This window comes from Tinamus guttatus, unplaced genomic scaffold (genome assembly GCF_059628265.1).
Source record: "Tinamus guttatus ecotype Peru unplaced genomic scaffold, ASM5962826v1 Tinamus_guttatus_pri_ptg000025l, whole genome shotgun sequence".
Classification (NCBI taxonomy): Eukaryota; Metazoa; Chordata; class Aves; order Tinamiformes; family Tinamidae; genus Tinamus; species Tinamus guttatus.
The window spans coordinates 840130-853017 of record NW_028288559.1 but is presented as its reverse complement, the minus strand read 5'-3'; the positions used below and the strand labels follow the sequence as shown (position 1 = coordinate 853017).

Here is a 12888-nt window from a genome sequence, read left to right as displayed (position 1 = left end):
TTACTGTAATACTGATTACAGTTATTTAGAAAAAGGAATGCTACTTAACAGTAATCCCACTTGTCATAATCCCTTTCCCTTCTATCCGACTCAGCAAGAGATTTACTCACCAGTTCATACAGAGAAAGGCAGAATGAGGAGAAAACTCATCTTCTCCATTAAGAAAGAAAACACTAATTTTGCTAAAATCACCTACATTTCTCTCCAGATCACCACATGTAACAACAGAGCAGTACATCAGGTGCATAGTGTAGCTACATTGTGAGGGGAGGTTTAAAACTTCTGTTAAGCCACAAAATAGCTAAACTAAGCATAGTAAAAGGTACTGAAATATTTTCTAAGAGTCACTGCTTTTCAAGATAATATCACAAGCTGTTCAGGTAGAACTTTTACTTATCAGTAAGCAGTCACAAACATCCCATCCGTTACAAGACTTTAAGCATAGAGGTATATTTGTACAAGAAAAACTCTAGAAATTCTGTGCTTATTAATTATTATTAGCAATGCTTGATTGGTTCCAGACTCAGAAACATCATCAGATTTCTGGCCATATAGTGATGGCCCTGGATGATACAGCTGTTTTCTGTCACATCTGCTTTTGTATGTCAAAAGTGATAATTCTGCTTTGCTAGATTAATACACACTGATGGATGTAGGGGAACAGATGCTCATGAGGCAAGCAAGGTCATACAAACATCAATGACTGAAACATATTAATGCTTAAGCTCCTAAGTGACAAAAGGGTCAAAATTACTATTATTCGCTTATCCAATCAAGCTGAAGCTGGGCTCACCAAAGAAAGGATGCAAAAAGTGAAGTGTGTGAACATAAGTAACTGAATCATCTGTACAGACTACATAGTACTTATAAACAGAGCTACATGAATACTGGATACACTAGCCCACAAAATATTTTGAATGCAAGTACGTAAAGCTCTATATCTAGAAACAAAGAACACAACCCACGTTTTGATGAGAAAGGATTTACAAGTCACAGTAAATGAACAGCTGAATGCAGACTCAAGCGCAAGAGGATTTAGGAATCATGGCAGAACCACAACTAAACATAGTCTTCTACCATAATGCCACGTCAATAGTATTAGTCTGATTTTCAGATACATAAGAAAGGCAGCTGACACCAATATTGAATAGACTATTTAAAGCAAAATAGTAGAAAAATACTTCATGCTATACTTGTATCTGCCCCCAAAATGTTGGCAAATTGAGAAGGTACAAGAAAAGCTCAAAGTTTTTTTAGCCAGGATCAAGTATTTGTGGATGACATCTTATACAAACTGCCAAAAAGATGATCAACAGATGGCTCAGCAATAGTGAACTTCCCAGGAAACAAATATGAAGGATAAAAGTTGAATTAGGTAGCAAAATAGCTCCTTGTTTATATTTAAGTTGGGAATAAGGTACTTTGTATCAGATACACTGGTAGTACTCAACCAAAAGAGGAATATAATGCACAGTAAGACTGGCACCAAGAGCAGCAGCACCCTCAGCTACTCACTGGACGACATAAGCTCCAACACATGGAACAAAACCCCTACTCTTGCTCTTTCCTGGTGTTTGTCCTAAGGAGCTCCCAAGTACAGCATTTACTAGTGACATGTGAGTTTAGCAAAAATGAAGCAAACTCATGCATAAAACCTCTGTTATTATTGGCCAAAACATCATCATCGTTGAAAGAAATTTTTAACTTGTGGATCTCAGACACTATCTTGTTCTAGCATACAAAAGAACCAGAAGATACTGTATCAGAATGATCAGAGAACAACTGCTTGAACACACAGGGAACTGCTTGAAGCCTTGTCTCAGGACTCCCCTACCATGAAAGAGATCCATAAATAAAACCACAAAAGTATCTTATGGGCCAACATTAAAGGTTCCAGAACCAGAAGTGCTTAAGATAAAAGGTGCAGTGGGATTAGGAGACTTGTGGTGCTTCATTAGCCCTTCAAACAGGACTTCTCTAAAGTACTGCTTGAAAAAAAATGGCAGGAATGCTAGGTATGCAGAAAAACATTAAAGGAAGGGACCTCAAAGAGATTCCCTCTAAAGTGAGATCCTCCATGGAATCTTCCAAATGATGAGCAAGAACCATATACTAATGACAGGCAGAATTTTGTAGCACTTTGCCTTAATTTTTTCATGCAAAAAAATCCAGAGGCTCTGCCCAGCAGTGAGAAACCTGTGTGACTTGCTGGACAAGACTGAAACAACTCAATCTCACTTGGTTAAGCTGGCCAGAAGCCTGAATGAGCAGCTGTGATAACACTTACCAGTTCAGAGATATCCTCAAGAGAGCACAAATACCTGTGGCTGCAAGATGAAATATGACATGGGGGCACAAGGAATCCTCTGAGGTTAAGACATAAAAGGCAGAGAAAAGGTATGCCATAATGAGGACTGAGAGCACCCTGACTTCACAGGGCACTGGACATTCTCCTTCTCATGTCAGATACTCAACAGCTTGGAAAGCAAAGACAGAGTGCGGCCTCCACGCATGCTGCAAAAAGAAACAACTGTGGTCTCAGGTAGCAGGTCACAAGTAAATCTACTGTTATCACATACACAAAGATCATTTGTGCAAGTACAGAAAGTCTGCAACCAGTGCAGAGAAAGCAGGCTTAAAATGGTCCTCTAATCAGGAAAGTAAGAGCCAGGACTCTCAGCATTTAAAGGAGTTTGACAGCCTTGCCAAGCTCACTATGTAACTAGAGAAATGCTTGGGAAAGGACACGAAGATTGCAATCAGACTCCTCAGGTTATCTGTTGGCTTGGTCCACTGAAGCCTTTATGAAAGATGAATGATTTCTTATCTGCCGCTGCATTACAAGGTATGGATTCCAAGCTTCAAGTGCTGTGGTATGTCTGTGGTATCCTCAAAGGAATCTCTATCCTTTCAAGTAGAATTTGGCTTCTGAGGACTTCTTGCACTTTACGGAATGGCAATTCCAAAAGCCCCTGAGGGGTAGGATGGTGCAGAACAGATTTCTGGGGCACCCAACTGTTACATAGGCCTAACCTGTTCACCCTGATGAGGATAAAAGCTTAAATAACCACCAGGTAATTCTCCCTTTAGGCCAGGCAGGGAAGGGACTGCCACACGTACTGTTTGTTTTCATTTGTCATTCGCTTCTGTAATGCAGACACTCTTCTCAGTGGACACTCAATGGGCAGTTGTGTAGAACCATTATTTACCAAATGTTTGGCTACTGCTGCAAACTAAAGCACTGCTGATGCCCCTGAGCTCTCCTGTTCTGCTATATTTTATATTGCTAATTCATTGTATGCTGTTAATTCAAGACCTTTGGCTGCCCTTTTTGTGTATATATTGTGTATATGGGTCAAACAAATATAGGTGTCTTTATACTGCTATAGGTAGCTATCAATTTACATATATATATATTAAACATACACATACTTTTTTAATATCATGGACAATGCATTCTGGAAGAAGTTCTATTTCTTTTTTTTTTTTTTAAAGCAGGTAACAGATGAGTGGCAAATCTATTACTGAATGGCTGAGGGGCCTGAATTCAGTGAGCCATGGATTGCCTCTTCTAGCCAAAGTGAAAAAAAAAATGGATAATACGAGATGGGCAGAGAACAACAACAGCAGCAGCATTGCTTAAGAATCAGCTTACATAAAAAAGGAATGAAGTTAAATATTTGAAGTAGAACATAAGTATTCAGGGAAGGAGGAAAGTAGAGAGGAAAGAAAAGGAGGTTAATGTTTCCTATGAAAAGTTACTGTTTATTGAACTAAGGGTAACCAAGTATATCTTGTCCTTTCTAAGTTGCACACCAGGTCACAGGTATGGTGCAGTAGAAATCCAGGAATATGACAGGCTTTCAGTCCCTCCAGACCAAAGGAGTAATTCTACTTTCATTAAAAGCATTTGCATCCCTTACACATGACTTTTCCAGGCACACTGGAACGTGCCAACAACTGTGGTAGAACCTACAAGGCCTTAATAACACAGAACTGACACAGAGGGCTGCTGGAGGGTACTCATGGGTTCCTGAGCAAGTTCTACTGCCAGGGGCTGGAGAACTTAGAACTTCCCTCTCAAAGTCTGGGAACACTTAAAAAGCCATATTTGATGATTAAATCTGCATTAATTGAGATCCCAAAGTGAATCACTATTTAGTGATGTATTAAAGCCTAGCACTGGTTGAATCTGTAAACGAAGTTTGGCTGCTAAAGAGATCCTGAACTATCGTATCTCTTAAAAATGTTGTTCTATTTATGATTAAAACGTGCACTTCATTACAGCCCAATCAAGTGCCAGTTTGTAATTATTAAAACTCAGAACTTTAGTAAACATGCAAAAAACACTCTACCTCTAAAAAACACAAACTTTTAGTAGCTCGTACAACATCTCAATACTGACCTTATTCACAGCCTCCACAAGCATTTTCATTTCCTTCTCAATATCACTGACAAATTTTAAATCTTTCCTGCAAGAACAATATACGAGGTAAATGAGATAAGAGATTATGCTTTCATATACAAGGTCTTCATTTTTTGTTACAGTTTTGTTACATTCTCAACAAGAACAAAATTAAAGAATTCATTTAACAGAAATGGTAACAGGAGTGAGAGTACATTTTGGTTTATACATTATTCCATTCGCTATAATAAAAAGATGTTAACATGTCATGACTGTTACAAAAACCTTGAATTATTTTTCCTGTAGACCTTGAAATCAAGTTAATTATTGACTTATAATAATTTAAGTCAAATTACTATGATACAATTTTGCGTTCTCATATATATTATTTCCATTTTTTCAAAGTAATTTTTCCAGTATCTTTAAGTTACTTCTCATTAAGAAAATCCTTTTATTATAACGCAATTACACATGGCAATTAGAATGGGGTAAGCAGAGTGGAGCTTTTTCCCTAGGATAGAAAATATGCACTGACTCTGATCTTTAATACATTCAGCATAAAAAATAAAAGGGAAAGAGACAAAAGGCTACATGCAAGGAAACAGAAGGCCCTTTACACAGGATATTAAGAAGTTCATATATATATTTTTAACTCTCTTTAAACATATGGTTGTTCAAAAACATCAAATTTAAGATAACACATATTTAAAGAATTTCCCTAGATAAAAAAATAACTTTTTCCCTGGGACTATCACAGGTATAATTTGCTTTTGACCTATAAAGTATTTCTTGAAAGAAATGAGTACAATACTATTTCAGCTGATAATTTAAGCTGTGCTGCTCTTGTACAAGCAAGTTACAGGTCATTTCTGCTTTGGCAGCTTCAGCATTTTTGGTTGCTGTTAAGTCATGACTGCCAGCAACTAGGGCAACAAACACAAGTGGCAATCTGACTTGCTATGGATCCTTTATGCCCATTACTAAGAAAGAAGAACAGAATGTGCAGAGATTCATCTCAGGTTCTCTATACTGCAACTTAATGGCTAAAAAGACAATTATATTGATTTTTTTTTTTTTTTTTACAAGGTTGACTTGATTTTTAAGACACAAGGCTCAAACACATTTTACACTTAAGGTTGAACCAGGAACTTTCAACCTTAATTAAAACACGAATTCCTTATATAGTTCTCATACAGTAAATCTGTCCTTGACTTTCGGCGTCAAGCTTATATAGCCGGACGATTTTTGTTCTTAAACGTGAAGATAAACTAATCCCAAAAGGCTAATGGTTTTTGGAGCACTGTTGTTGTGAAACACCACTTTGTGAATTAAAACAAAATTCCATCTCTTAAGAAGTAGATGCCATATCAGGGTTTTAGATAATTAAGTGGAAGTAAAAGTGGAAGACTACATGGCCACAAGCAAACCTGTGCAATGGCAGCACTGAGTATCTTGTCTATCAAGGTCCCCGATCATAGCACAGTGTACTCAATGCACCTTTAGAAAAGGCCCTCCAGGTAAGTAAGGTATGGACTACAGAACTGGCACGGGCAGTGTGAGGTTTTGAACAGATTTTTACAATAATCATCTCACTAAAACAAAACACTGACCCTCACAGAACCATCTTAAGTCCAGGCAGTAAGAAAGCAAAACTTGAAGCGGCACTACATGAAGCGGCAGCCTCAAGAACCCAATCCAGTCCCATAAACATCCGACACACAAGATTTAGAAACCCATTGAGGAATCAGTTCAGACTGAGTGACCAAAGCCTCAGCAAGCGCTTTTCATGCACTTGCCCCTCCAGAACCTTCCATACAGCAGAAGTTTAGAGAACATCAACCACTGAGCCACTCAACAGTCTAAGCAGGCTCTAACCTACAGACGGAGCATAGGGGAACTTGCAAAGCAGACCAATACACATGGTGGGAAAGATCAGAAGTTTGCTTCTCCTTTGAAGCCATGCAGGAGATTCTGAGAGAACATAAAGTTGGTACAGAAAAACTTAAAAGACATGGTGGACTTAACCATTTCTTACACAAAAGAATTTATTTGAAAAACAAAAACACCCAGATTACCCTAGAGAATTCTGAGCTCTGTATATAGCATGAGCTGGACACCAGGGAAGAGCAGAGGTAACTCAACACAAAGATGCACTGTGCATAACCACCTCAGTGTGAGGCATGACACTTGAGGCAGCTCACCTGCCACTAGTGCTGAAAAAGCACAGATAAAATTTGCTTTAGAGTACAAAATTTGCCTCTGAGGTCACCAGATATAATTGGTGAAGTAAAAAAAAAAAGTCCCTTTTCAATGGTATGCAGTCTAGGAAGCTCTGAAAAAACCATGAAAGGAATATGTTAGCATGCAAGTAAGCAGTCTACATTCCTAACTATATCAAGGCATGAACACTCACATAAGTACAGAAAGCAGCTTACAGCTGCCCAGCTACTCTGTCAGTTCCACTCCTGAACAGAGCTCTTGAAAGGCCAAGGGTAGCAGAGAGTATCCATTAAGTTGAGGAAGAGCATGAAACCTCCTTTAAGTCATCCCACAAGGGGATGAAAATGATGCTACAGGCACAACAGTGTTGTGAGCCTGAGGGGATCAATGAGCAGGGGCAGTAATAACTGGCTGCTGCCTATTTCACTGCTGCACTTCTATCCAGTTTTAGGTGGCTCGGTCTGATGTTGCATCACTTATTTGATTTGTATCTGGAGTTTCACTTGTCATAGTCCTGCTGCTGGAGCTGGTTTGTATATCTACAAATTAACCAGTCAATGTGCAGGTCATATTGCTTTATCCAAAGTAGACGGAACATCTCTGTTTCCCAAAATGTTTGTGATCATCTATTAACTGACTGAAGAACCTCTGGGTTATGTGTACATTGTTTGCCTGATCTCTTAAAATGACTTTTCTAGGTCCCATTTCTTTTATTTCTTTTTCTTTTTTTCTTTTTCTTTTATTAAGAGGTATTGGCATTTTTTAATAGAAAACAAAACAAAACAAACAAGCAATAACAAAAACCCACAATTTTTCACCTGATTCTTTTCACTTATTTTTTAATAGCTGGCTATAGTCAAGCAACCAGCTAACTGCTCATTGGGCATTCATATGATCTACCTGATAATGGACATCTAACTGACAATAATGCACAGCAGGGAAAGGCAGTAGCTCTCTCAACCTGCATGTTCCACCTGACAGTGAGTTTCTGTGGTCCCACAGCAAGGACTGGAAGGTCTGCCCATGGTATATATTAGTCACCTCATCTCCCTCCTGCATTACACACAAGCAGGAGCAGATCTACCTTCCACTTACTTTCAACCTCTGTGTTAAACAGAAACGCTCTGTTGCTTGATCTTTCACGGTACTTGTGTTAGCTTTTGTTTTCTTCTTTTCCCAGATTTTGCCAGCTCTGTCAAACACCTCCTTGTTCTTACAACACCTATCAGTGTGAGATTTTGCATTTTGGCATCATTCCAGGCTTCTAGTTTGCTAGTCATCTGCTTGAGAAGTTGCCCTCATCACCCCTCCTTCGGGCTTCTGTTTGTTTTTAAGAAACCCACCAAGGTCTCCTCCTACTCTCCAACCCATACACTGTTCCTGTTGCCAGTCCACTCAAGTTAGTGTGCATGGCTCTATTTTCATCAAGACAGAAACAAGATATGGAGAGCTAATATTTGGGAAAACTAGTTAAGAAGATGCCCGTAAGTGGTCATCTTGTTCCTTGTTTCCCCAGATTCTGCCATCTGACATGATATTTCCTTGGTCCACACAGTTGCTCTGTGATGCTGCATAGCCAGATATTCCAGACGACCTTCTCTCCTTTTCCACTGATTAATTCATTAAATAACGGTTTCAACTGCTTCTCAAGCTGGCACTTACCACTTTGTACCACTTTGCCCTTCGGCTTTACATCAGCAGACTAAGCTGGGTATCTGCTTGCTCCCCTGTATCTATTTCTGGAGCCTCCTTGAAGCAGTGCTGAAGCATCTGGATTTGCACCCCTGACCTGTGCCTGCCTGGGGTACAGTGTTAGAGGATGAATCCCCTCAGTAGCAGAATATATCTTACAGGGCAACATGGTGCAGAGACTTGCTGCTTTTTAATCATTCTCACATTCTGACAAACCCACAGCCAGAACAATGCACAGAGCAATACCAAGCATTACGTGGTGACTGCTACCCCTCACCACCCTGCAAATTACATCTTGGCCTGCCATCTCTTTCTGTTATTGGGAGGGTTACTGCATCTTGAAGCCCTGGGTTTTTCTTATGAAAGATTACAGCTCACCATAAAGAGTCCTCTCAGCTTTTCTCAAGTTGACTTATCTGTGGATGCACATCTTTTTCAGCCCTTGGCAACACATCAGCTTCACAGATCAATTGCTTGTCTATGCAAGCCAAAAAATACTCTACCCATGGCTTCAGCAGCAGTAGTCTGCCTTCTCTTCATGCAACCTGAATGCATGGCAAGAAGTCTGTCATATTTCTTGATATCCAGCACACAGATGTGTAATAGAACTCTACAAAAAAAAGCATAAGCTCTGCCCTCTTGCACTATTAGAGCAGCCTTCTCAAAGCATACATCAAAACTTGCATGAAACATGATGAGCTGCCTGAAAAAATACTGGAACACAGGCACTTTGTAGATCCTGCCATTACAAGGTAAACTCAGATTGCTGAGATGAAACACCTTCAAGAGTGGTCAAGGAGATAAATGTCACAAAAGTAGCTTTATAAAATTCACTGCTGACCAAAAAAAATTGTCCATACAGAGACATGTTAAATTTCCATTGGAGATGAGAGTAAGAGCAATTAAATTAGGTAATGTGTAAGGTCATTTACTTAAGCACTGAGAAGTTTTTGTTGTAAGCTGACAACAAGTGAGAAGAGCAGCTTGGATGTGTTAGTTGATCATGCATTGCAAACAACGCAGTTATGAAAGAAATGCAAAGAGAATTGTAAAGTAAGTCAGAAGAGATTTTCATGAAGAAAAGTGGAAGTATTAAGTCCACTTTTCAAGGTATTTATTAGACCATCTGGAATACGGTGCATGATTCTGGTTAATTCTGTTGACAAAACCAACCCCCCAAAACCTGCCCTACAGGTAGAAAAGAGCAAACTGGAAAGTGGAAGATGGTCAAGAGCCTGGCTTGTTTAACACAGTAAATTGAAGGCTAGATGTCATATGATTATACTCCAGAAAGAGAGAGCATATGTGAAGGAAATGTACATATGTCACAAGATAACCTGCTTCTCTGTTTTGAAAATAAAAACAGTAGGGGAAACATGTCAATAGGACTAGTGGAGGGAAGTTATGAGACATGCCTGCAGAGCATGACATAACTACGCTATTACTTTAATCTTTGTCCTGATAAGCTTACAAATGGTGAGGGGCAGAAAGGGTCAAAAGCAGTTGAGATATGGGAAGCACATGTACTGATTTGCAGTGAGAAGAACAGTGGAGAACTGCTGCTCCTGGTCTAAATTGGTCTTGCTACAGAATGAACTGTCCATACAAGTGCTTTTTATTTTTCAGGTTCTCAATTAATTGGTCTTGAGAAGTGCCCCTTATCTCCTTTGCCTCAACAATCACCTAGTGCCGAAACTAGAAAGTAAACACAGGCAATTTCACAAGAGTAAATAGAAACACTGTTCCCTACTCTCAACTCTATCTCTTGCTCTCTCCATTTTACTTATGACACCTATGCATGCACTTTGTTACACCTGGTATTAAAAGAATCTTAAAACACAGTAGTTAGAAAAATGCATAGGTGAATCTCAAGCACACGGAAACACATACCTCGCATCCTCTTTTAAAAGGTCGCTGTACTTTGGTCCAGAAGAGCGGACGTTGAAAGGATCAGAATTATCATCTATCTGAAGAGCCTCGGCAAGACGCCTAAATGCAGGGATCAGGGGAACGCAAAACAAAACCTTTTGTGATTAAAGGTTGAAGAGACAGGCCACCAACATAGACAAAGAGCTCCAAAAAAAAAAAAAAAAAAAAAAATCTATTCTGTATATTTGAACCTACTCCAGCTTTTCACTCAAATATTCTATTAAGAATTCTACTAAAAGCTGATCAAACAATATAGTTCCTTAAGCATAGGGATCCAGTTTTCTAGGTATGAAAGATTTTCCACACAGCATGAGCCTTCTGAATCAATTTCTTAATAAAAATATTGTAATTAAATTATTAATTTTAATAATTATTAAACATATGCATATTTTAATATGCAATCAATATTTAAATGCATTTGATTTACCATTAAATAGAAGTTCATTGCCTACCTGTTCCTCTGAAGAGCTAAGCACTCTTCATCACATTGCAGCCTGAATTATTAGAGAAAAAAATGAGCATCAACACTTACCCTCACACAACAGCAACAAAATTGTACCTTAAATGTATCATTACCATAGCTTGATGAAATAAACAGTGTGAGAGAATAGCTTATTGCATGAGAACAGGTAACAATTAAAAAAAACAAACAAAAAAATCATGCAGACTTTCGAGTACTCAGGTCCTCCTTCAGGCCTGGAATAGAAGCAGCTTTATCAAAGCTGAGAACAACAGCTTCTGAACTGGCTCTGGCAATCTTTATAATTCCTTAAATAGTTGGTTACATAAAGCAAAACTACAGCTCTCTCATGAAGAGGAACATCAAAAAGTACCAAAAAATTAAGCCACAAGTATTTTTAGTGACCTGAAGCAGGTGGGCATTATCAGGCATGGGAACGCAGAAAAATTCAAGAATAAATTGACAAATAAATGTAAGCTAAAAAAGGAATCTAAAAAGGACAACCAGAAAAAAGAAATATATATATGTAAATATTATATATATATATAAATGTTTATATATATAAATATATAAATTGGAGGGAGAGAGACAGACGGAAAATAACTAGGGGAAAAACGTGCCCTGTTAACCACCCAGGAAGGAACATTAAAAGATGGCAAAAATATTATACTGCTTGGCAATCTATACAAATCCAGACAAACTCCAAAACATTTCCTGGAGTAGGTACAAACTCTGAAATCACAACAGTATTGATCCATATAAAAGTATCACAACAAAACAGTCAATGGGAGGGAAATTATTCTATGTGAAAACAAAATGAACGACTAAATCGCCAAATTCTCTATTAAGAGTATTGTTACAGTACAGTCATTATTTAATGGCTTCCCACTTTAGCTGTGAATCTGCTCACAATATTATGTTATTACAAACATGTGTTACAAATAAACATCCTTACCTGGCCTGCTTCATTTCTTTTTTTGTAATAAGCCTACTGATTTCCACAGAATCTCCAAGTTGCAGATCTGTTAACTTAGTGGCAATAGATATAGCAGCTATTCTGAAAAAAGAGCATGGAAACTTCATTTGATGCAAGAAATAAACTTGGAAAAGGTGTATGAAGCTGAACATTTAAATCTTATTTGGAGAGAGAGAAGAAGATTCCTGCCTGTTTTCTGGCAGGAATCTAGTTCCATGTCACCTACATTTAGGAGTTTAGTTCAGCTACATAAGTTAAAAGGTAAATTAAGAAGCTTGCTTCTCCAGATTATTCAGAGCATCCATCCTATTCAAGTGTAAATAAGGCAAAGTGAATACTTTTTCCTCCCTCCTGCTTAATATTCAACCTATAGTTGACCATACAGGTTTAACTTTTCAAATAGTTTGGAAACACACTTCAACTTTCTTGTTCTTCAACTGTGTAAATAAAACCTGTAAACTGAGTTCCCTGAAAAAGCAGAAATACCTGCTAAAACTGTTACAACTTTATGTGAAAAGATTTTTCAGTGAAATATCCCACACCCTTCTCAAACAAAATTCTTAAGATGAAAAATTCTATCCTCTGAACTTTCTTGCCCGTTAATTTTCATGCAAAAGGACACTCTTTTTTCCAAACCTTTGACAGCAAATTCAGAGAACAACTAACCATTCACCAGGAAGCTAATCACATAACATATTTGTCAGTTGTGACAAATGTCAATGAGAGCCACCATCAGTCCCAAATTCATCAAGAAATGCCAAAGTCAAGCTAATGGGCCATTGGATGAAAGCGATATGTGCACCTACACCATCTTCACAGACACAGCAACCTGAACAGCTGCATTATTCAAATTTACCTGACACTAAATAGCACTTTTGTTAATATCAACCGGACAAGAAGGAATTCGTGGGTAGTATCAGTTATTGTAAGAACCAGGAATTAAATATATATATATGAAGACATTTGAAGGTTTTGATACCTAACCTAAGTTTGTAGTAAACCAGTGATCGTTTTCCCTCCTTTCTTCTTTAATTGGACTCTCGTTAGATAAAACAAGTTCACAGATGGGAGATCTGAGCTCTGACATGTCATCACTAGCAGACTAACAGTAGCGAGAAGACGAGTGTGTTGTATTGCAACACAATCTGATATGAAAGTCTGGAGGAAGAGTATGAAAGACACTATAAGCTAAAGTACAAAAAAGCA

General features: G+C 38.2%; 1 protein-coding gene across 2 annotated transcripts in view; it reads right to left on the bottom strand.

Moving 5' to 3' along the window:
• Window positions 1-12888, bottom strand: part of NFX1 (nuclear transcription factor, X-box binding 1) — a 45319-nt gene that overhangs the window by 6488 nt on the left and 25943 nt on the right. Inside the window, exons 18-21 of one of the 2 annotated variants that reach the window (XM_088525955.1) lie at window positions 11662-11763; window positions 10699-10740; window positions 10208-10306; window positions 4406-4472 (exon numbers count right to left, since the gene is read on the bottom strand). In XM_088525955.1, the coding sequence (XP_088382081.1) occupies window positions 4406-4472; window positions 10208-10306; window positions 10699-10740; window positions 11662-11763 (310 nt within the window). The remainder of the gene's footprint in view (window positions 1-4405; window positions 4473-10207; window positions 10307-10698; window positions 10741-11661; window positions 11764-12888) is intronic. The other variant, XM_088525959.1, reaches the window with a different exon arrangement.